The sequence below is a fragment of the Rattus norvegicus genome, chromosome 1 (genome assembly GCF_021556685.1).
Source record: "Rattus norvegicus strain SHRSP/BbbUtx chromosome 1, alternate assembly SHRSP_T2T, whole genome shotgun sequence".
Classification (NCBI taxonomy): domain Eukaryota; kingdom Metazoa; phylum Chordata; class Mammalia; order Rodentia; family Muridae; genus Rattus; species Rattus norvegicus.
In genome coordinates this window covers 258760442-258786721 of record NC_141534.1, presented here as the reverse complement: position 1 = coordinate 258786721, position 26280 = coordinate 258760442, and the positions used below count along the sequence as shown (strand labels likewise).

General features: G+C 44.9%; 1 protein-coding gene and 1 non-coding gene across 3 annotated transcripts in view; both read left to right on the top strand.

Annotated features, from left to right (window-relative positions):
- Window positions 1-210: 210 nt before the first annotated feature.
- The window catches only part of Arl3 (ARF like GTPase 3), a 47977-nt gene continuing 21907 nt past the window's right edge, over window positions 211-26280 (top strand). Inside the window, exons 1-3 of one of the 2 annotated variants that reach the window (NM_022700.2) lie at window positions 211-221; window positions 10457-10600; window positions 18413-18529. In NM_022700.2, coding sequence (NP_073191.1) covers window positions 219-221; window positions 10457-10600; window positions 18413-18529 — 264 coding nt within the window. In that variant the 5' untranslated portion in view covers window positions 211-218. Of the gene's footprint in view, window positions 222-298; window positions 793-10456; window positions 10601-18412; window positions 18530-26280 lie in introns of those variants that run through there. The other variant, XM_087587120.1, reaches the window with a different exon arrangement.
- Trnah-aug3 (transfer RNA histidine (anticodon AUG) 3) lies at window positions 17322-17396 on the top strand. The gene has a single exon. It is a non-coding gene; the product is annotated as a tRNA-His (tRNA).

Sequence of the window (26280 nt, the reverse complement as noted above, 5' to 3'; positions counted from 1 at the left end):
GAGACCGCCTGCGCAATGGGCGGGTGCTTTGGCGCGCTTGCGCACTTTGGGTAGAGAGGAGCAGAACCCCGCCCCATCCCGCTGCTCTGCTCCTTCGCTGTGCGTGCGAGGGACGTCAGGGGCGGCGCCGCAGCAGTTACCCCTGGTAACGGGGGAGGCAGGAGGAGGAGGCGGAGGAGGAGGAGGAGGAGGAGGAGGAGGAGGGACTCGGCTTGAGGATGGTGAGTGTGGGGGCCCCGGCCCTTCAGAGCTGACCAGTCACCCCCCCCTCCTGTCCCCAGGCCCAGGGCGGGGCGCTGCTCTTAAAGCGGAGGAGGACGTGGGATGGAGCTCGCCTTGCTCTTTCGGGTTCTAGATCGGTTTCAGGGGCGAAGGAGGAGCCCCTAAAGTGGGCCTGGAGGGAGGCCTAGGCCTAGGGAGAAAGGAGGGGTTTGCGATGGATCCGAGGCGTGGAGAGGGTACTTTAGTGCTTCTCTGGCGGGGATGAAGCCTAGCACCATCATCTTTCTGGGATGAAGGCGGCTCTGGAACTGCGGAGATCAGGCCGGGCTCACAGGCTTAGATCATACTGCAGAGCCGACCTCTCGGAGCCTCGGGACTGTGGGGTCCATCTGAGACCCGGCCAAAAGTGGGAGAGGCGCAGCGCTACGGTCTTTGAGATCACCCTCGTGGCACCAGGGAGCTGTAACCTAGTTTTCCTTTCCTAGATGCTCGCGTCTCTGAGTGAGAGAGGTGTGTAGGGAGTAAGTCCCAGGACAATAAGAGGTACCGCTGGAGATGAATGTCCCTGTGGTAGGTGCGCTCCTGCAGTCCCAACTTAGTCGCTGAAAGTTCTGCGAAGGTCTAATGGTTGTTGACGACCGATTTTTCGTTCCGTATTTATTCCATGTTGATAGAAGCAAATGGTCTTCGCCTCAAATGAGAAATAGAGAGTGAGCATCAATTTGAAACAAGCCTGTTCTCCGTTAGCCATAATTAAGGCCTTTCCAAAGTGTAAGTTAGGGTGTGTGACAGATTTGACGGGAGACACTCAGTTCCTTGTTGATTTTTTTTAAATTATTATTTTATTTACATGTGTACCAGTGTTTACCCTGTGTGTATGTTTGTGCACCACGTGTGTGCCTGGTTCCTGCAGAGGCCAGAAGAGGGCTTTGATGGAGCTGGAGTTATGGATGTCTGGGAACCGTCATGTGGGGACTGAACATCATGAGCGTTACTGAACATCTATCTGCCCTCCTTGTTAATTTTATACGCGGTAGATGGAGTAAAAACGAAGTTACGGGGAAATTAATATTTTTAGAGCTAGTCAAAGAAAACTTGATTTTAAAGCACTTAGTTTTTTTTTGTTTGTTTGTTTGTTTGTTTTTCGGAGCTGGGGACCGAACCCAGGACCTTGCACTTGCTAGGCAAGCGCTCTACCGCTGAGCCAAATCCCCAACCCCGATTTTAAAACACTTAGAACAGGTTGGTTGGCTTACTAAAGCTCAGAGCCAGTTACTGTTGCTTCTCTCATACACCACATTATTTTTGTAAAAATTTGGGGCCGCTTCTGTTGACTTAAGCCTAGTACTAGGGGTATAGCTTACTGGGTAGAGGTTTGCTTAGCAAGCATGAAGTCCTGAGTAAAACCATAGATGGGCAGGGGCTAAATTACACATCTGTTTTGGTATAATTATTGAGCGAGTAAATTTTGACCAAAAAAATTTACAATGTCAAATTATTTAGTAGAATTATTTAATCTTAGGTTGTCAATCACACTTCATGCTTGTTACATTTACAGTTATTTCTAACCTCAGGCTAAACAGATTTTAACAAGCATTTTCTTTTTATTATTTACATATGAGCTGCCCATTTAAAGGCTGGGATTGTCTTAACAAATGAGTGCAGATATAAATATTTACACAGAAAATAAACAGATTTGAGAAAGGGGCCCTGCAACCCCTGTAACCTCAGCACTTGGGAGGTAGAAGGAGGAGCAGGAATTCAAGACCAGCCTGGGCTACATAAGACTCTGTTTCGTAATGAGTAGGTAATTTTTAAATTAATGGAAATAATTAGAACTGCAATTAAAAGACCTTGCCAGGATGTGTGTGGTGGCTCCTGCCTGTAATCCCAGTCCTCTCCATGTTAAATTAAGAGGATCACCATGAGTTAAGAGGCCAACCTGGACTACAGTTTCAGGTCGGCCTCAGCTAGATGGAGACCCTGCCCCAACAGCCATCCCCTTAAAAGAAAGAAACACATGCCAAACCAGGAGAAAATAAATGAGAAACAGTTTACTAACTTTCTTCAGTTTTTCAATTAAGTAGAGTACATAATTTTATGACTGCTTAATTTATAATTATAGGTCACAGTAAATGAACCACTGCTTGTGTTTCTAGGTGCAAATTGGCACTGTATTTAAGTATATAACAAATTGACCGTGTATATACAGATAAATATATATATATATACACATATATATATATATATATATATCTTAGTGTTTTGACTGCAAACATGTATGTACACCGTAGGCATGTCTTGTGTCCAAGGAGGCCAGAAGAGGGCATTGCATCCACTGAAGCTACAGTCAGTTTTGAGCCACGGTGTGGGTGTTGAGAACTGAACTCCAGTTCTCTACAAGAGCAGTGAGTGCTTTTTTTTTTTTTCTATGTTGAATATTTTGTCTACCTGTACATATATATACCACATGAATCCCTCATGCCTTCAGAAATTAGGAGAGGGCTTCGAATCCTTTGGAACTAGAGTTACAGGCAGTTGTGAGCCACCTTGTAGAGGCTGGGAATAAGACCTGGGTCCTCTGTAAAAGCAACAAGTGCTCTTAACCACTGAGCCTTCTCTCCAGTCCAAAACAATTTTTTAAAAAAACTATTGGATTTATTAATTTTATTTGATCTGTCTTTTGCCTGCCTGTATGTGTGTGCACCACATAATACTTGCCGCCTTCAGAGGAGAACACCAGAACCCTGGGCGCTGGGTTACTGCTGTGTGGGTGCTAGGAACTGAAGCACGGTCCTCTACGAGAGTAAATGGACTCTTTATTTTATGTATATGAGTACAGTGTAGCTGTCTTCAGACACTCCAGAAGAGGGTATCGGATCCCATTACAACATGTAGTTGCTGGGAATTTAACTCAGGACCTCTGGAAGAGCAGTCAGTGCTCTTAACCGCTGAGCCATCTCTCCAGCCCCCAAAACAAATGTGGTGGCACACACCTTTGATCCCTTCACTCATAAGACAGAAGCAGGTAGTTATCTGAACTAGAGGCCAGCCTGGTCTGCCAGGGTTATATTACGAAGACTACCCTCTCAATATCAGAGAGAGAGAGAGAGAGAGAGAGAGAGAGAGAGAGAGAGAGAGAGAGAGAGAGGCGCGCTAGGCAATACCTTTAGTTCCAGAACTTGGGGAGGGAGAAGCATGTGGATAGGGATCTCTGTGAGTTTTTAGGCCAGCCTAAAGAGATGGCTCAGTGGTTAAGAGCTACAGTGTTTCCAGGACAGCCAAGGCTATGCGGAGAAAAATCCTGTCTCAAAAAATCAAAACCATAAGGTAGGTGGTGGTGGCGCTGGCCTTTAATCTCAGCACTTGGGAGGCAGAGGCAGGGAAATCTGTGAGTTGGAGGCCAGCCTGGTCTATAGAGAGTTCCAGGACAGCAGGGGCTGCACAGAGAAAAACCAACAACAATAACAAACCCAAACAGAAAGAAGGAAGGAAGGAAGGAAGGAAGGAAGGAAGGAAGGAAGGAAGGAAAAGAAGGAAGGAGAAAAAAAGAAAGTAGGGCAAATTAGTTGAGATTATCTGATTTTACAAATTCATTTTTTCTTCAAACATATAAGTTATTTTTAGAACTGGAAATAGAACACTGGGTTTAAACAGTCAGTGTCATGTTTAAGTGTGTCATGTCTAGTATCCCATGAGCTCCTATGGTTAACTGTACAATTGAAAGTGAGTGATGGGCTGGAGAGATGGCTCAGAGGGTAAGAGCACTGACTGCTCTTCCAGAGGTCCTGAGTTCAATTCCCAGCAACCACATGGTGGCTCACAACCATCTGTAATGGGATCCGATGCCCTCTTCTGGTGTGTCTGAAGACAGCGACAGTGGACTCACATACATGACAAATAGATTTAAAAAAAAAAAAAGTGAGCGATGACAGACATAGTGGTACATGCCTTTAACCCAAGCATTTGAGAGGCAGGCACATCTCTGTGAGTTCAAAGCCAACCTGGTCTACATAGCAAGTTCCAGGACAGCCAGGGCTACATAGGGAAATCCTGTCTCAAAAAAATAAAAATGAAAAGAAGAAAGAAATAGACAAAGAGGAACTGGAGAGATGGCTCAGCAGTTAAGAGCACTGACTGCTCTTCCCGAGGTCCTGAGTTCAATTCCCAGCAACCACATGGTGGCTCACAACCATCTGTTATGGGATCTGATGTCCTCTTTTTTTCTTTCCTCAAAAGGAAAGAAAAGAAACACGGGACTGGGGGCTGGGGATTTAGCTCAGTGCTAGAGCGCTTACCTAGGAAGCGCAAGGCCCTGGGTTCGGTCCCCAGCTCCGAAAAAAAAGAACCAAAAAAAAAAAAAAAAGAAAAAGAAAAAAAAGAAACACGGGACTGGCAGAGGGGTTCTCTCCAGCTCTATACTTTAAAAACTTAACAGTGTTCTGAGCGGCTTCCGTGTGTTCTTCCTCACAGTGTCACCTTATTCAGTCCTCTCCCTGTTCCTCGTCAGAGTTCATCCTTCTCCCTTTCTGCGTGGAGTCAGGGCAGCTGAGCACAGTCTGAAGGTCGGAGCAACCTCCCGGTCATCAGGCTGATGTCAGCTGAGAGGGTCCCCACTCTTCCCGTCTTTATGTCCTCAGGAACAATCTTTGTCTTTATTTAGTAGAAAGATGATAAGAAAGAGAACAAAGTTTGACTGCAGTTGAGGCGTCTCAGTGGGTGAGGGGCTTGCCTCCAAGCCGATGGCCTGTGTTTATGGGATCCCCAGGATTCACATGCTGACTCAGGAGAACTAGCAGCCGACTTCCACAAGCACTGTGTACACTCACACACGAAATAAGTAAATAAGTATCATTTTAAAAAATAATTACAGGCTGGAGAGATGGCTCAGAGGTTAAAAGGCACTGACTGCTCTTCTAGAGGTCCTGAGTTCAATTCCCAGCGACCTCATGGTGGCTCACAACCATCTGTAATGGGATCTAATGCCCTCTTCTGGCTGCAGGCATACATGCAGGCAGAAGGCTGTATACATAATAAATACATCTTTAATAATAATAGTAATGATAATAATTACAAAAAAAGAAAACAATTTGAAGTTCTTTGTTTGAGGCCGATAGGAGCCTATTCAGAGGTAAAGTGAAATAGAAATCTGTCAGGTGTTTGTTTAAACTGGTTAGGGAAAGCTTGACAGTTTAGGGTTATAGTACTTAAAATGTAGCCGTTTGAGGCCACACACTGTTTTCATATTCCAGCACATTCCTCTACCCACACCCAGCCCCTCCACTTTGGTTTCTCTGTATGACCTAGTTTGTGTCTTTTGGGGTCAGAGCACCATGCCTCTGCCATGAATTGAGTATAATGGACTTTGAGGCAGATAAATTTCTGCAGTCCAAGCCAAGTGTGGAGGCACACGTCTTTAATCCCAGCACTCTGCAGATAGGAGCAAGCATATTTCTGAGTTCCAGGCTAGCCTGGTCTACACAGATGTTCCAAGATGGCTAGGGCTATGTAGAGAGAGACCTGTCAGTCAATCAATCAATCAATCAATCAATCAATCAATCAATCAACAAGCAATAAGTAAGCAAGCAAGCAAGCGTTGTTGTCCATACATAGCACATCTCTTCGAGATCTGGTTGTAGCAAAGCTTGTTTAAATGTTTTGTGACTGAGTGCAGGTGCCTCTGCCCAGCACAGACGACCTATACCTGCTGATGAGTATCAACCTGCACAAAGACCACATCTGTTTTGCTCACTCTTCTGCTCTGAGCACATTGTGGGTGTTAATGACAGTTGAATGGTTGTTTGGGTCAAAATTACACTGTAAAAATTAACTTCATTGTCTTTATGCAGTAAAACTTAACCCCATCATGAATTCAGCTATTACTGAATGCTTCCTTTCACCTGACATTTAAAATGAGGCATGGCGTGGAGACGCACACAAGCTCAGGGTGGAGTACCCTGCTCTCTTTCATGTAGCCTCTTAAATCAGCTTACCTTGTACCTTTCAAGCAGAACCCCCTAGCTATAAATATCCTCTTCCCTATTTAGCGAGCCCTGGTAATCCTGTGATCCTGTCCTGGATGCCGGGTTGACACAGTGCGAGGTGGCATCAGCACTTGTGTCCTGGGTTGGGCTGGAGATGCCATTTTCATTTCACTGGAAGGGAGAAAATATTAGCTAACTTTCCCTTTCTGTGTCATTTCACTTAGGTGAAGTATCTGATGTTACTGCCTAATAAGGAAGAGTGCTCATTAGAAATGAAAAGTAGTGTATTCTGTACTATTCGGTTACAAAAGGTGTCTATAGTTAGAACAGCTTTTGTCTTCTCTCAGCTGAACTCTACTCCGTTAATGAGTAGGAATTGGCGGGGGCAGGGGGGCGGGTGAGCTGGTGCAAACCTTTAATCCCAGCTCCTGGGAAGCCCAGGCAGGATCGCTGTTGAGGCAGCCTGGTCTATATACTGAATTCCAGGCCAGCCAGGGCTACCTGGTGAACCCACTCTCAAAACAAAACAGAGATAAAGCAAGGGCTCAGGACGAAGCTTGGCGGTAGCACACCCACTGTGTGTGCAAAGCCCTGGTTCAGTTCCTCACGTGAGGAGAAAAGTTTGCTCACCTCAGCAGGACACCACAACAAAGTGTTTTTTCCTTAATTGTTCAGTTTCAGTGGTTATAAGTGTGTGAGAAAAACTTGGTCTCCAGGCAACAGTACATGTATCCTGTTATTTCTTTTTTAAGGTTTAACTTTTGCTTTTTAAATTATGTGTGTGTGGGTTAGTGCATCGTGCAGGTGCCCTAGGAGGCCAGAGGCATCAGATCCTGCTGGTGCTGGAGTTACAAGCAGTTGGAAGCCAATCCACATTGGTGCAAGACTCGAACCTGGGTCTTCTGCAAGAGCAGCATGCTCTCTTCCCAGCTGACTCACCTCTCAACCCTATTAAGTAGTTTCTTAGTGAGGAAGCACCTGAAACACCAAAAATGCAGACTGGAGACATGGCTCACAGTTAAGAGCACCGGCTGCCCTTCCGGACAGAGGCCCTGACAACCACATGGTGGCTCACAGCCATCCAGAATGGGACCTGATGCCCTCTGCTGGCACGAAGGTATATGTGCACATATGCACTCATGCGTAAAATACAAAAGAAAAACTGAAAATGCTGACTTTAAACTTTGTAAATAATAAAATATTTTCTGTAAAATGACAACAGGGTTTCCTTGACAATTTCTACACTAGGAGATAATTCATGAGTTTTACCCATGTCATTTAATGTGTTAATTTGATAAATTCCTATATTTTAGTGTATTTTAGAAGCTAAGATGACACTTTCTGTATGCAGTCAGGGCCTCAGGATGATTAGTTAAATGTTTTTTCTTGTTCTTGGTCATTTTAGATCCCAATCCTCATGGGGCCTGAAAGGATGTGCTATTAACGAACGAGTTCAATATAGCTAATAAGAATTGAAAACAGGGGTTGGGGATTTAGCTCAGTGGTAGAGCGCTTGCCTAGGAAGCTCAAGGCCCTGGGTTCGGTCCCCAGCTCTGAAAAAAAAGAACCAAAAAAAAAAAAAAGAATTGAAAACAGCCTTATTCCGGTGTTGACTGTGAACGTCTTGTATGTTCAGGGCTTGACTGAATGCCTGGGACAGTGTCTGAACCTGTTTCTTGTCTGCTTTCTTCTGCAACAGCTAATCTATGCTCTGTGATTCTCCTGTTGGGTTCCTATAAAGTTAGGTGGAGGTCAAGTGTTTGGGCCAATAGTAACTCAGGAGACTGCTCATAAACATGGCTTGAAAGAGGAATTGAATCAAGCCAGCCAGAGTTAAATGAGATGGAAATAAAAGCAAAAATATGCCCTTCCTTAAACAACAACAGCATCGTGCCCATCTTTTGTTAGCTTCGGACGTAGCCTAAACTTAATCCTTTATCCTAACCCTTAGGCATACATTTGTGTGTCTTACACGCATTTTCCTTTCTGCTGCTGGAAAAGGCTGAGGCATCGAGAAGTCACTGTGGTCCTCAGCAGCCCGGGGCAGGGATGGTGGGTGGGATCCAGAACCAGCATGGGGGCCACATCTGCCTGCACATTTCCACGTCATTGTCCAAAGACCTAATTGCTGAGAATTATTTCACAGAAATAGTGTTTGATCTTCACCAACAGACTGGCTCGAATCCTTGCCTAGTGCGGTGTGAATGAGAAACGCACAGTTTTGTGTAATTCTAAATTCTAAGACTCAGCTTGAAGGTTTCTGCTCTGGCTGGGAGAGTAAAGTATATGACCTTAAAACATCTTTCCATTCTTCTGTGTGTTTGTTGTGGGTTTCTCACTGTGTAGCCCTGGCTATCCTAGAACTCACTTGTAAACCAGACTGGCCTTGAATTCAAAGATCTGCCTGTCTCTGCTCCCTGAATGCTGAAACTAAAGGTATGCACCTGGTTTTGTTTTAAATTAATTTATTTATCTCTACATGGGCCTTGCTATTCTAGAACTCACCATGTAGACCACGCTGGCCCTGACTCATAGAGATCGTCCTGCCTCTACCTCCCAAGTATTGAGATCATTATATGTGAGCAGCACCGCTCCTGGCCCTTGATTCTTTTTGAGCCTCATTGGCCTGGGGTTGTCAGCGGTGGGACAGAATGGTAGCGTATAAACATCCTCTTACCCGTTTAATAAGAAAGAAAGCAGGGGGGCTGGAGAGATGGCTCAGCAGTTAAGAGCACCCGACTGCTCTTCCAGAGGTCATGAGTTCAATTCCCAGCAACCACATGGTGGCTCACAACCTAATCCCCAACCCTAAATAAATCTTTTTTAAAAATAATATTTTTAAAAAAATTATGTGTTCGCTTGCCTAGGAAGCGCAAGGCCCCCGCTCCGAAAAAAAAAAATTATGTGTAGTACGTACCTTTAATCTCAGCACTTGGAAGGCAGAGGCATGCACATCTTGGAGTTAGAGGTTAGCCTGGTCTATGAAGGGATTCTCAGAACAGCCAGGGCTACCCAGAAAAATCCTATCTCAAAAACAAAACAAAACAACAACAACAACCAACCAAATCCAATAATAATAATAATACTGGTTATAATAATACTGGTTAGGTGGTGCTCAATAACGCCTTTCCTGATTACCTGGTTGTCCCACCTGATTACAGGGCTTGTCTGCGTCACATCCACAGAGCCTGTAAAGATGGTGAGGAGCATAAATGGAAGCACATAGAGCCTCACTGTAGAGCCCAGCTGCCGTTTCATACGGCCTATTCATGCCTTTGTTCAGCACCTTAAAATCCCATCCATCCCTCAGACGCGGTCTCTCTGTGTAGCCCTGGCTGTCCTGGAACTCACTCTAGACCAGGCTGGCCTTGAACTCATAGAGATCACCTGCCTCTGCCTCCCAAGTGCTGGGACTAAAGGTGTGCACCACCACCACTGGCTAAAAATGTTTTTCTTTTTTTAAGTGACTAAACGTTTGAGACTTACCATCATCCCACACTGAACTTCGTTACTTGGCCCCTCCTCTTGTTGTCACTTCCCAGGTCACCATCTTTATTCTGTTAGTAGCCTGCATACTCTTGGATCTCCCGTGAGCCTCACTCAGCGCACTCAAGCCTCAGCACAACGTCTTTGTGTTTGAGCCTTTTGCTGAGAATAGGCTTGGTCTGCCCACCTTAGCAGCTCTGTTTCCTGTCATAATGCCACTTTCCCCAGTGTACACAGAGTCCTTGCCATTCCTATTCTATGTCACTTAGGAACATTTCCAGTGTTTGCATGAGGGCTCTCTGCACAGAAAAAACAAAAACAAAAAACCCACCACCTTAGGATCCCACATTAGTTAGCCAGGGTGGATAATTCTGGTATCTGTCTCGTGCAGTGGCAAGAAGCTTTATTCTGGAAGTGGGGAAGTGTGAGTACTGACTAGGCTGACACGCTAAGCGTTCTGGTTGAAGTGTATGTCGAGGGCTTTAGGAACACGGGTGGGTAGCACTTCACAGCTGGGATGGCAGCCAAGCATGAGTTATGGGATGGGCAGGGACAAACCACGCTGCTTACCTCGTTGCTGCATTCCCCACACCACTAACGCCAAAGTTTGGAAGGCAGAAGCTTTGGAACCAGTGGCTGTGGAGTGGGTGGAGTTAAGCTGGTCATCCATAACCGAGACCAGAAGTCACAGCAGAAGTCATCCTGATGTCTGCTAATACCAGTCCCTGCCACCAAGTAACCTGTCTCTCTTGTGATTATTCCAGGGCTTGCTCTCTATTTTGCGCAAATTGAAAAGTGCACCAGACCAGGAGGTGCGAATCCTCCTCCTGGGCTTGGACAACGCTGGCAAGACGACCCTGCTGAAGCAGCTTGCATCTGAAGACATCAGCCACATCACACCTACACAGGTGAGCGCCCCTGGCTCCGGTGCTCTGTCACCAAGGAAGGTGAAAATAGCTGGCCCAGTTTGGTGTCTGTCACTGTGATAAAATGCTCTGACAAAAAGCAAGCTGGGGGCTGGAGAGATGGCTCAGTGGTTAAGAACACTGACTGCTCTTCCAGAGGTCCTAGTTCAGTTCCCAGCAACCACATGGTGGCTCACAACCACCTGTAATGGGATCTGATGCCCTCTTCTGGTGTGTCTGAAGACAGCTGCAGTGGACTCATATATAATAAATGAGTAAATCTTTTATTAAAAAAAAGCAACCTGGAGGAAAGAGTTTGAGCTCATTCCAGATTATAGTCCATCATCCTGGGGAAGTGAAGGCAGGAGCATGAGGCAGAGTCACATCCGGCCAAAAGCAGAGAGAGCAAGTGCATGAGAGGGCCAACTTCTGCTGAGCCCTTCCCTGTACCACACCCAGGACTCATGCTCAGGAAGCACAGCAGGCCTTCCACCTCAGTTAACCATGACAGATCCCACAGGTATGCTGGTGGGCCAGCCTGATCCAGACAGTCCCTGACTGAGACTCTTCCCAGGTGGTTCTAGAAGGTGTTAAGGTGGCTATTAAAACTGACCAGCACAGTGCTGTGGGAGATAGAAATCTAGACGCTTCACTTGTGAGAAAAGCCTATATGGTCTAAGAATAATTAGATTTGAAATACACATCCAAGAAAGTCTTGCATAGGGGCTGGGGATTTAGCTCAGTGGTAGAGCACTTGCCTAGCAAGCGCAAGGCCCTGGGTTCGGTCCCCAGCTCCGAAAAAAAGAACCAAAAAAAAAAAAAAAAAAAAAAAAATATATATATATATATATATATATATATATATATATATATATGTGAGAAAGAGAGAGAGAGAGTGTGAGTGTGTGTGTGAGAGATTATATATATATTGAAATGATTGAGTAACCCAAGGTGGCACATGCCTTTAATCTGAGCACTCAGGAAGCAGAGTCAGGTAAATTTATTTTTGTGAGTTTGAGGCAGCCTGGTCTAGAGTGAATTCTAGGATGGCCAAGACTTAATAGAGACCTTGTCTAAAAAAACAAAGGGTAAGTAAGTATATTTATGCCATGAATATCCTACCACAATTTTAAGTGTATGTACACACATTTCAATCCTCTTTCTTAGGCTAAATGATTATGCCTAGCCCTCCTCCCCCATCACGCTAAGGATGGAGCAGAGCAGGTGCACACCATGGAGCTTAGGGAGGGTGGCGCACACTTGTAACCGCACATCTGGAAGGTAGAGGACAGAGGAGCAGGAGTTGAAAGCACTCCCTGGCTCCATTGTAAAGTCTAGGTCAGCCTGGGCTCCAGAGAGTGGCTCAAAGGAAAAACAGTCTGTGGCCAGGCATGGTGGCAGACACCAGTAACTCGGAGGCAAGAGGAGGATGAGACGTTTGGAGCACTGTGATCTACATAGTGAGCACCAGGGCTAGAGAGAGGGCTCAGTGGTTAGATCTTACAGAAGCACTTAGGATCTTACTGCAGACCTGGATTCAGTTCCCAGCACCCACAGGGCAGTTCTCTCACAACTGCCCGTAGCTCCAGTTCCAGGGCACCCAGCTTCTCCTTCCTGCATAGCAGATATTTACAATTCAAACAGTAGTAAAACTACAGTTACCAAGTAGCAATGAAATAATTTCATGGTTGGGGTTATTTCAACATGAGGAAATATATTTAAGGGTTGCAGCATTAGGAAGTGTGAAAACCACTGCTTTAAAACATGTAAGCATTTGTGCAGACCAGCCTTAGTTAGCATTTTCTGTCCATGGTCATGAGACCCTGGCGTCAGGTTACCGGCTGTGCGGGTGTGAGTTCGTCATGGCCTGTGAGTCTTAGCAATTCGCAACTCTTTGCAGAAAAGTCATTTCAGCTGCTACCAAATGAGCAATTTTACAGCTTCTGAGCAAATGTAATGTATAGCCCAAGGAGGAGCAAATTACAGCAGTCTAGCCTACAAGGCTGAAAACACATATCAGTGTGTCAGGATCTCTGCCAGAAAGAGAAGGGCTGTGGGTTAGTATTAGCAGTAGACGGCATTTTCCAGAACCCTGAAATGGAGGCGTCCAAAGTGCAGACAGAGTGGGTCTCCGGTTATAACGCACTGTTCCAGTGCCTCGCTTCAGGCTGCGTTTGCTGTGTTTACACGGTCGACTCTATATTGTGAGGTTTTATCCTTATTCTGTAAAACACACTCTTAGTGCATTGTTTAATATTTGAAAAGACATTAGATGTTCACTTACTGTAGTCAGTTTAGAAAGCAGAAATAAGTAAAATTGAGACACTGGAGAAGAGCTGGGGACATGGCTCAGCGGAAAAGGGGGCTTGCTGCCAAATCAGATAGCACATGTTCAATCCCCGGGAACTTCATGTCGAAAAGAGGGACCATTTCCTCACACTTAGCCGTGGTGCACACCCACACTCAAAAAACATAGTAAGGAGGAAGAATTTTTTTTTTTTGTTTAGAATTTAAAAAGAAAATATGTATAGTGCCTGTGGTAGTTTGAGTAAAGTGGCCCCCATAGGCTCATGGATGAGAAAGACTAGGGATGTGGCCTTGTTGAAGGGGATGGGCTTTGGAGTTTCAAAATCCCAGGCTCTCTTTTCTCAGCCCTCAGGCCAGGCTGTATGAGGCTCTGAATTACAACTCCAGCACCGTGTCTGACTGTGCACCTTGCTCTCCACCATGATAAAGGATTACACCTCTGAAAGTGTAAGCCAGCCCCAATTAAATGCTTTTTCTGATAGAGTTTCCTTGGTCATAGTGTCTCTTCACAGCAACACAACAGTGACTAAAACAAAGTCAATTAGAGCCACCGCTAGCATTTAGGAATGTCACCATTCAGGTGACATAGATGGGCATAAGTGATAGGTATGTTTAAGATAAAAACATCTCAGCATGGTTGTGCATACCCTCAAACCTAGTATTTGAGAGGCACAGACAGGAGGATCTCTGTGAGTTCCAGGCCAGCCTGGTCTACATAATGAGTTCCAGGCTACAGAGTGAGACTTACCTCAAAAATAAAATAAAATGTAATAGCAGATTCTATAGAATATAGCATTTTGCCAGAAAGGATGAGGGGACAATGGCACACACCTTTAATCCAGTAGTCAGGAGGCAGAGGTAAGCTGATATGAGTTCGAGGCCAGCCTGCTCTGTTGAGTGAGTTCCAGACAGCTACGAAACCCTGTCTCAAGAAGGAAAACAAGGGCAGGAGAGATGGCTTCAGCCTTGACAATGGACTCTTCTATCTTATTAACCTCATATACTAACTTTTTAACCTATGTGTCACATATAACATAATCACCTAGGGGGTCTGTTAAAAGAGATTCCCAGGGCTGAAGAGATGGCTCAGTGGTTAGGAGCACTGACTACTCTTCCAGAGGACCTGAGTTCAATTCCCAGCAACCACATGGTGGCTCACAACCATCTGTAATAGGATCTAGATGCCCTTCTCTGGTGTGTCTGAAGACAGCTACAGTGTACTCATATATATTAAATGAATAATACTTTTTTAAAAAGAAGGAAAGGCATCTCCATCAAGCTGCAGGAAGAAGAGAGGGAGAGGAGAGATAACGATGTTCCTGAGGTCTCAGCCCTACATCAGGAGATCACTGAGGTAGATCCTGACACCAAGGAAATGCTGAAGCTTCTGGACTTTGGCAGTCTCTCCAACCTCCAGGTCACTCAGCCTACGGTTGGAATGAATTTCAAAACACCACGTGGAGCTGTTTAATCCATTATGCCATATTTTCAATAAACCTGAAAACAAGAAAAAAAAAGAAGGAAAACACAAAGAATATAGCATTTTATATCATCTTTTTTACTCAAAGTGTTGGGATTAAAGACATGTACCACCACACTTGGCATGATTTACAGAAGTTTGATAAATTACCTTTTTAAAATTATATTTGTTTACTTTGGGTTAGGCTGCAAACAGGGGCCACAGCAGATCAGGTCACGTGGAAATCAGGGGACAACTCTAAGGACTAGTTCTTCCCTTCCACCCTCTGGGTCCCGGGGCTGAACTCAGTTGCCCTGCTTGGCAGGAAACACCTTTACCCACTCAGCCAACACTGGCTTGAGTTTAAGGTTTGGTTGTTTTTTTGTTTTTTGTTTTTAAGATTTATTTATGTATTTTATGTATATGAGTACACTAACACCAGAAGAGGGCATCAGATCCCATTACAGATGGTTGTGAGCCACCACGTGGTTGCTGGGAATTGAACTCAGGACCTCTGGAAGAGCAGTCAGTGCTCTTAACCTCTGAGCCATCTCTCCAGGCCTTGAGTTTAAGATATTGTCTAGTTTGTGCAAGGCCCTGGCTTCAATCCCTAGCACAGTAGAAACAAAACCAGAAAAGCCAGAAGTTTAGGAGTTGATACATCTGGTCACATGATAGCACTTACAACTGTTTAGTCTGTTTCGGTCCAGAAAGGGTCAACAGTACTCGACTCTATATTTAATAGCGTTGTTGAGGAGCAGAATTTTCAAATTACAACATGGCATCGTGACACAGTCCTATAGTGGCAGCAACTAAGAGGTGGAGGCAAGAGAATCGGAAGTTGATGGTCTTCTCAGCCACCACATAGTGAGTTCAAGGCCACCCTGGACTGCATAGATCCTATCTCAAAAAAGGAGGAAGAGTAGGAAGAAGGGAGAGGTGGAGGAGGAGGAGGAGGAAGGAAAAAGAAGAAGAAGAGAAGCAGCAGCAGCAACAGCAACAGAAGAAAGGAAAGAGAATATTTCAGAATGTACAACTTGTCAGCAAGTAGCCATGAAGCAGCCACTGTCACTTTCGTGATAAGTTGAAGCCATTTCCCTTCAGAGTTCTTGAACCGATACTTTATTTGGTCCTGGGTGATTTAGAAGAGTCCTACTCAGCAGTTCTCCTCTGTAAGTTCCTCTGTGGAACGAGCAACAGTGTTGCCTGTACCAGTGCGCTGGGCCAGGCCTGGTGCGCTAGGCAGCGGTGTTGGCGAGCAGCCAGGAGCAGCAGATGGTTTGGAGGCATCCCCAGACCCACGTAATTCCAGTTACTCTGGATGAAATGTCACGGATGTTGTGGCAAAGTATTGATTGGATATTCAAATCCTGGATTCTCTTCATCATTCTTGCCAAAGAATATTTTTCCCTCTTTCTCATGCAGTGCCTTCCTCCTGAACCCCAAAGGTCTTGTTAGTTTGTTTCTCTCTACACTAATTCCCAGTTGCCATGACTTGCTTTCCCTGAGTTTTACTCTGAATGCTAAAACAAAGATTTTTTTCCCTTCCTTTTCTTCCTTCTTTCCTTTCTTTCTTTTATTCTTACTCATTTTTATCCATTTTATTTTTTGCGATAGGGTCTTAGTCTGAGCCCTGGCTAGCCTGAAATTCACCAAGTTGCCCACCACACTGGTTTTGAACTTGTAGCAATATTCCTGCATCAGCTCTCTAAGTACTGGGATTAAAAACATGTATTCCGGGCTGGAGAGATGGCTCAGCGGTTAAGTGCACTGACTGCTCTTCCAGAGGTCCTGAGTTCAATTCCCAGCAACCACATGGTGGCTCACAACCGTCTGTAATGGGATTCAATGCCCTTTTCTGGTGTGTCTGAGGACAGTGTACTCACATATATAAAATAATTGGGTTCGGTCCCCAGCTCCGAAAAAAAGAACCAAAAAAAAAAAATAATAATAATAATAAATAAATAAATCTTTAAAACAAAACAAAACAAAAAAACCCCCAACTCTTTAAAAAACAAAAAACAAAAAACATGTATTCCTTGCCTGGTAGAAGTTTTTCTTTTCAAGTTCATCCAAGGTGCCTCCTAAAGCAGTTTCAAATGAGCCCTTGTTGGCTCGCATCATGGTCTGTGACTAAGGCCATCACTTCTGAGACTGAATGTGTGCTCCAGCAGACACCGCCTCCTCACTCCTCTTACAGTCCAACCCCATCTGCCCTACAGTTGCCTCAGCTCAGCTCCTTTCTCCTGTTGACCCATGAGACGTTTCTGTAGAGCCCCCAGATTTGCTTGTCTCTCCTTAAACTTAGCATCCGTTCTTTGTTCTTGTCTTTAACTTCAGCTTCTGCTTTCTGTCACACATAATATCCTGAAGACCTCATGAGGAGAGAGGTCTGTGTTGACCACAGGTAACCCATGTACCAATATCCTTAGCAACATACAGGTTTACAAATACATAATATGGATTTTTCCATGGCTTTTGAAAGGTGGAACCTGGGGCCCTGTGAATGTTAGGCAAGCTCCCTGCCTCCATGCTACGCCTCAGTCATACTTTGTGTGTGTGTGTGTGTGTGTGTGTGTGTGTGTGTGTGTGTGTGTGTGTGTGTGTGTGCTAGGTATGTAGCACACACCTCTAACCCCGGTATTGGAGAAGGAAAGCAGGAGTACAGGGGTCCATTCTCTGCTACTAGCAACTTCCAGCCTAGCCTGGGCTACATGAAAGCTTAACTCAGGGGGAAAAAAAAACAAGGAAGGAAAGAAAGAAAGTAACCTTCTTGCCTTGACATTATTAACAAACATTTATAAGTATTTTCTTTACTATCCAGGTAAGCCATTTGCAGTATTAAGAGAATCACATTGTATCATATCTGGCAGAGTACTTCAGAACTAATATAAAAAGTAGCTATTAAGATTTGGGAGTGTGGGGGCTGGAGAGATGGCTTAAGAGTTAGATAGAGGGGTTGGGGATTTAGCTCAGTGGTAGAGCGCTTGCCTATGAAGCGCAAGGCCCTGGGTTCGATCCCCAGCTCCGAAAAATAGAAAAAGGAAAAAAAAAAAAGAGTTAGATAGAGCCTTTGTTACTCTTATTTTTGGGGCTGGGGAGGTGAGACAGGTCTCTGTGTAGCCCTGTCTGTCTGTCTTGGAACTTGCTCTGTAGACCGGGATGGCCTCAAACTCACAGAGATCTCCCTGCCCTGTCCTCCTTTGGAGTGCGGGGGTTAAAGGTGTGCACCACCCTGGACAGGCACAGCCGGTTGCTCTTGCAAAGAAGTCAGGTTCAGTTCCTACCACCCAAGTGTTATCTCACAGTTCTCTGTAACTTCAGTTCCATGCAATCCAATTGCCTCTTCTGACCTACATATCAGCCATGTGCACGACATGCACACATACATGCTGACAAAATACTCATATACATTAAATAAATGGAAAAAGTAAAAAATAATACCAATAATATCTGGAATAGAGGCATGGTGTGGTTCACCATTAGTCTTGGCACTGGACAGGCAGATGCAGGTGTGTCTTTATAATGTCACGGGTAGCATGATCTGCAGAGTGAATTACATTTCAAAAAGGGTCTGGAGAGATAGCTCAGCCAGTAAAGATAGCAACTGCTCTTCAGAGGGCCTAGGTTCAGTTCCCAGCACACGCTGACTCAGAAGCTTCTGTTGCTCCAATCCCAGGGAACCAATGCTCTCTCTTCTGATCCCCATGGGCACTGCATCTGTGTCCATTCACAGATACATAAAGTAAAAAAAAATAGCCAAGTATGGTGTCACACGCCTTTAATCCTAGCACTCAAGAGGCAGAGGGAGGCAGATCTTTGTTAGTTTAAGACGAGCATGGTCTACATAGTGAGTTCCAGGACAGCCAGAGCTGTATAGTGGCATTCTGTCTCAAAAATAGAGAGAGAGAGAGAGAGAGAGAGACAGAGAGAGGCTTGCAATACAGCTTGCTGGTGTAGCATGTGTGTTGTACCTGAAGCTTTCCTGTACCATCAAATGTAACTTTGTAAGAGTTAATTGGTCTTTTTGTTGTTGTTGTTTCTTTCAGGGATTTAACATCAAAAGTGTACAGTCACAAGGTTTTAAACTGAATGTATGGGACATTGGCGGACAGAGGAAAATCAGACCATACTGGAGAAGCTATTTTGAAAACACTGATATTCTTGTAAGTAATGGTGATGTACCTACCTGTCATTGCTAACATCGATCCGAGTGAGCAGGGCCAACAGAAGACTGCAGCTTGTGAAGGAACCAGATGTTGGGTTGTCTCTCAGTGACAGTGTTGTGCCCATACCACACCAGCAAAGTGTTTAGTAATCACCACAAAATGAATAAATAGCAAAGGAGGTCAGAGGCTCTGTCTCCCTACTAGTCAGCACATTATGTCTCCATAAGAGCAGTAGTTAAGGGGCCATGATCAGGTTCGTTTTTCTGTTAGCTAAAGAATTAAAAGTCAAGAAAAAGCTTCAGCGGCACAGGCGGCCTGAGAGAATCTCACTCCACAGAGTGAGACAGAGGCTGTGGCTGAAGAAAGACTGATGAGGAAGCAGACTCAGAAAGACACCACACACACACGCACACACACGCACACTCCACATGCACACACACACACACACTTACTCCACATACACACACACATACACACACATACACGCATACTCCACATGCACACACATACACACACACATACATACACACACACACTCCACATGCACACACATACACACACACTCCACATGCACACACACACACTCCACATGCACACACACACACTCCACATGCACACACACACACTTACTCCACATGCACACACATACACACACACATACTCCATATGCACACACATACACACACACATACTCCACATGCACACACATACACACACACATACTCCACATGCACACACATACACACACACATACTCCACATGCACACACACATACACACATACACGCATACTTCACATGCACACACATACACACACACACTCCACATGCACACACATACACATACACACACATACACACACATATACACACATACATACACACACATACTCCACATGCGCACACACATACACACACATATACACACATACTCCACATACACACACATACACACACACATACGTATACACACACACACTCTCCACATGTGCACACACACATACACACACATATGCAAACATATACACATACACACATACTCCACATGCACACACACACACATACACACACTCCATATGCACATACACATACACACACACATACACACACACTCCACATGCACACACATACACACACTCCACATGCACATACACACACACATACACACATACTCCACATGCACACATATACACATACACACACACACTCCATATGCACAACATAGACATACACACACATACACACACACTCCACATGCACATACACACACACATACACACATACTCCACATGCACACACATACACATACACACACACACATACTCCACATGCACACACATACACACACACATACTCCACATGCACACACACATACACACATACACGCATACTTCACATGCACACACATACACACACACACTCCACATGCACACACATACACATACACACACATACACACACATATACACACATACATACACACACATACTCCACATGCGCACACACATACACACACATATACACACATACTCCACATACACACACATACACACACACATACGTATACACACACACACTCTCCACATGTGCACACACACATACACACACATATGCAAACATATACACATACACACATACTCCACATGCACACACACACACATACACACACTCCATATGCACATACACATACACACACACATACACACACACTCCACATGCACACACATACACACACTCCACATGCACATACACACACACATACACACATACTCCACATGCACACATATACACATACACACACACACTCCATATGCACAACATAGACATACACACACATACACACACACTCCACATGCACATACACACACACATACACACATACTCCACATGCACACACATACATATACACACACACATACTCCACATGCACACACATACACACACACACCCCACATGCACACACATACACACACACATACTCCACATGCACACACATACACACACACACCCCACATGCACACACATACACACACACATACTCCACATGCACACACATACACACACACATACATATACACACACATATTCCACATGCACACACACACATATACACACATACTCCACATGCACACATATACACATACACACACACATACTCCACATGCACACATATACACACACACACACTCCACATGCACAACATAGACATACACACACATACACACACACTCCACATGCGCATACACACACACATACACACATACTCCACATGCACACACATACACATACACACACACATACTCCACATGCACACACATACACACACACTCCACATGCACATACACACACATACACACATACTCCACATGCACACACATACACATACACACACACACATACTCCACATGCACACACATACACACACACCCCACATGCACACACATACACACACACATACATATACACACACATATTCCACATGCACACACACACATATACACACATACTCCACATGCACACATATACACATACACACACACATACTCCACATGCACACATATACACATACACACACACACACTCCACATGCACAACATAGACATACACACACATACACACACACTCCACATGCACATACACACACACACATACACACATACTCCACATGCACACACATACACATACACACACACACATACTCCACATGCACACACATACACACTCCACATGCACATACACACACACACACATACTCCACATGCACACACATACACATACACACACACATACTCCACATGCACACATATACACATACACACACACACTCCACATGCACATACACACACACATACACACATACTCCACATGCACACACATACACATACACACACACATACTCCACATGCACACACATACACACACACTCCACATGCACATACACACACACATACACACATACTCCACATGCACACACATACACATACACACACATACTCCACATGCACACACATACACACACACACCCCACATGCACACACACATACTCCACATGCACACACACACACACCCCACATACACACCCCACATGCACACACACCCCACATGCACACACACATATTACACATGCACAACATACACATACACACACACATACACACACACACACACATACTCCACATGCACACACACACATACTCCACATGCACAGCATAGACATACAAACACACATACACATACACACTTACTCCACATGCACACACACACACCCCACATGCACACACACACATACTCCACATGCACACACACACACATACCCCACATACACACCCCACATGCACACACACACACATGCACACACACATATGCACCGATACTGCCAAGGTTCTCCCCTGAGATAGACAAGATTTGCTAATGGGTCAGAGGTGAGGGATCAGAAGAGAGAAGCCAAGGAGATCTCCATGTGGATTTGTTTTGGTGTTTCTTGTTTTGTTTTATGACAAGGTCTCATGTGTCCCAAGCTGGCCTCAAACTTACTGTTTAATTGATGACCTTGAACTCCTGATCTTCCTCCTCCCAGCACCCTATTACTGTGATTACAGATGTGTGCCACCAGACCCAGTTGGTGTTTTGGGGTTTTCTTTCCCTTGAATCAGGGTCTCACTGTGTAATTTAGGCTGGCCTGAAACTCACGGAAATCATCCTGCTTAGCTTCCTGAATGTTAGGATATAGGAGTAGCTGTCTTGTCTGCCACATCATTGTTCTGGTGAAAGGAAGTCTATTAACATGGTTGAAAGCATGTGCCTGGGCAGCAGTGGGTGAAGGAAGGAACGTGGTTGGGACATGTTAGACTTAAGGAGCTTCCACTCACAAGGGAGACTTCAGAGAGCCAGCCGGCTGTGTATGAAGCTCACGTGAGAGTTCCAGGCTAGAAATAACTTGGGAGTCATCAGTATGTGCATTGTAACTAACGCCTTGAAATTAGATGAGGCCACAAAAGCTGTGACTTAGAGGGAAGGAAAGTCAGGGTGGGACTTTGAGGCATCCTGACTCTCACAGGTTAGATGAGCTAAGAGCCTTCCATCACTGTAGCACATCACCAGCACAATCAGCTTAGGAAAGGTTTCATTTGCCACTCCATGGCCTGCTAACCTGTTGTTCGGGGCCTTTGGTAAGGCTGCACTGTAGCAGGCAGTGTAAAGGAAGCCTGCTCCCCGAGTAGCCAGGGTCTCACAGTTGCCCTAAGCCATGCTCTCGGTGGCCCAGCCCACCCCCACCCCGCCACAGGCCTCACACACTTCAATGTCCCCCTTTCCTAAGGCCTGGCACCAGTGGCCTCAGCCTCGTAAGCTCTCAGCTCCTTGTTCTTTGCTCCCTGCCTTCAGCTGTGTCACCCTGACCATTCATGTGCTTTGCACACATCTGCCTTTGTCACTACCAGTTTTCTTTGCCTTTAATTATTCTTCCTCTTCATCCTCCTCTTCCTCTTCCCCCTCTTCTTTTCCTCTTCCGTCTTCTCCTTCTCTCCCTCTCTTCCTCCTCCTCCTCCCGGTCCAGCCCAGGGTCTCCCATGTGCTTGGTGTCAGGCACTCTGCCCCTGAGCTGTGTCTCTGGCTCACTTCATTCATGTTTTCATTTATTTAATGCCTGTTCCTCTCACAAGAGAAATTCCATCATAATAGAGACTTTTATATTTTTTAAATTTCTATTTCTTATTTGCGTGTTTATGTCTGTGTGTGCATGCACATGTGCATGAGTACATGCATGTATGTATGTGATGTGTATGTGTGCTTAGGTACATGTGGAGACCAAAAGACGGCCTCATGGGTCATTTCTCTCCTTCCCTATCCTGCGGTTTCCAGGGATCAAGTTTGGGCCCTGCTCAGCCATCTTGCAGGACCTGTTTTTGTTTTGTTTTGTTTTCTCCTGTGTTATTGGTTCCTGGGAAAGTACCTCAGAGAATAAAAGGAAAACAGTTGAAGATGGTTTTTTACATGAGAGAGAGTGTGATTTAAATTACCTTCCAGATCCAAGACTGTGTATTCTTGAGGTCAAGTCCAGGCCTGCTAAGTCCCTGTCTGAAATGAGACCTGTGGTACAGAGGAGGAGCTGTCTGAAGAACTGAGCACATCCACTCACTAGCATTCTGTTTTGTTCCATTGTTTTTCAAGAGAAAGTTTCTCTGTGTGGCCCTGGCTGTCCTGGAGCTAGCTCTATAGACCAGGCTGGCCTCAAACTCACAGATCTCACTGCCTCCACCTCCCCAGTGCTGGAATTAAAGGCGTGCACCACTACTCTGGCCTCACTAACATTCTTAAATTGAGAATGTAAAAGTGTGCTCCCCTTAGCAAACGCACTGCTGCATGGCATCCTACAAGCTCATCACATTTCTGGCCCTCTGAAGTACGGTTTCAGCCTGTTCTTCACGCTGGATTAGCAGCTCAAGTGGATGAGAACAAACAGGATGCCGTCAGTCAGTTCATCCATCTTCACCCAGCTATTTATTCCTGCTGTATGTATAAGACAGGCTCCCAGCCTGGCCTTACTCTGCCTCTGTGCTAAGGATGACCTGTTCTCCTGGTTACCCTGACTCCAGCTCCTAGATGATCCAGGTGTGTGTCAAACCCAACCTTTGCAGTCAGTGCTGTAGGTCATACCCGAGCTTTGAGCAGACTGGGTGTCTTGGTTAGGACTTCTGTTCCTGTGATAAAACACCATGATCAAAAGCAACTTGGGAAGGAAAGGGTTTATTTCAGCTTACACAGTCCAACACCGATGGAAGTCAGGGCAGGAACCTGGAGACAGGAGCTGATGCAGAAGCCATGGAGGGGCGCTGCTTGCTGGCTTGCTCCTTGTGGATGTTCGTTCTGTTTTCTTATACCTTCCAAGACTACCAACCCAGGGATGGTACCACCCACGGTGGGCTGGGCCCTCCCACATCAATCATCAGCCAAGAAAATGCCCTGTAGGCTTGCACAGAGGCCAGTCTGTTCAGGGGAATTTCTCAGTAAGGTTCCCTCTTTCCAGATGATTCTACTTTGTGTCAAGTTGACATAAACCTAGACAAGCTCTGTTCCAATGGAGTTACATTCCTGGCCCCAACCCCCCACCCCAAGCTGAGGACCGAACCCAGGACCTTGCGCTTTCTAGGCAAGTGCTCTACCACTGAGCTAAATCCCCAACCCCTCCCTACTCTTTTTAGTTTAAAAATTTCAGATTTACACAAGCTCCAAAACAAAATAGTATAATGAAACCCCAACTACAAATACAAATACAAATACAAATACAAATACAAATACAAATACAAATACAAATACAAATACAAATACAAATAGAAAACCACCGCTCAGCTTCATGCCGTCATCTTGGGCAGTCTTGGTCTGCTGTGCTTCTGGGTACTTTAAGACAATCTTGGGCATTACGGGTTTTTTTTTTCATTCATAAATACCTAAAATATGCAAAAAAAAGTATGTCTAAATTGGGAGTGTTGTTTTGATCTCAAAATTAAAAACAAAGTAGGTCTTAGCATCCAAATATCAACTACTCAGACACAAACTTAGGCATGAGCATATGTGTTGAAAGCTTCAGAGTTAATTAAAGAGAATTTTTTTCTAATAAAATGAGGCCCTGGGTTCACTCCCCCATCTTTGCCAAACTATATAATTACATATAAATCAGATTTTACTAAACAGATATTTTATGTTCATAAATGAGAAACCTCATTATTGCTATTAGCTATATTTAACCTACCTAATGATTCAGTGTCGTCTCAATCAAATCCTGGGTGGTCACTTTGTAGTTATTGCCAAAGTGGCTCTGGTGTTCTGTGTAGAAAGACAAATAGTCTAAAGAATTAGCTTCGGTCCCCAGCTCTGAAAAAAAGAACCAAAAAAAAAAAAAAAAAAAAAGAATTAGCTTGACTGCCAAAACTCCCAACTTCAAGGTTAGCCTTGAACCTTGGTAGCAGAGACAGGTGGATCCCTGTGGGTTTGAGGCCAGCCTGGTCTACATAGTAAATTCTGAGACAGAAAGACCCTATCTCCGAAAACCAAAAGGAAAAAAAAAGATTTACTCTAAAGCTAAGGCATAGTCAAGACAGCATCTATAATGGAAAAAACCCTAAGAATTGACCAGTGCTGTGAATGGGGCCACAGACACTACCCCATGAATATAAGTGGGCCAGCTAAGAGAGGGCCAAAGGAAGGCTTTACAGCATGATGCTGGCCCACATTGCAGCCACACAGTTAAAAACAAAACCACGGGCTGGAGAGACGGCTCAGCGGTTAAGAGCACCCGACTGCTCTTCCAGAGGTCATGAGTTCAATTCCCAGCAACCACATGGTGGCTCACAACCATCTGTAAGGAGATCCGATGCCCTCTTCTGGTGTATCTGAAGACAGCTACAGTGTACTTATATATATAATAAATAAAATAAATCTTAAAAAAAAAAAAACCATATGAACATAGACCTTATCCCTTTCATAAAAAACTCAAAATCAAACTTGGGGGATAGCGGAGGAGGTGAGACAGGGTCTCTATAGAGGCCTGACTAGCCTAGAACTCACTATATAAACCAGGCTGGCCTTGAACCACAGAGATCCGCCTGCATCTACCTTCTGAATGCTGGGATTAAAGGTATGCACCACCACACATGGCCTCTCAAAATCAAATCTTAGACATACATAGAAACCCCAAACTACACACCTTCTAGAAGATACTATAGGGTGACATCTAGAGGACTGTGGGCTTGGT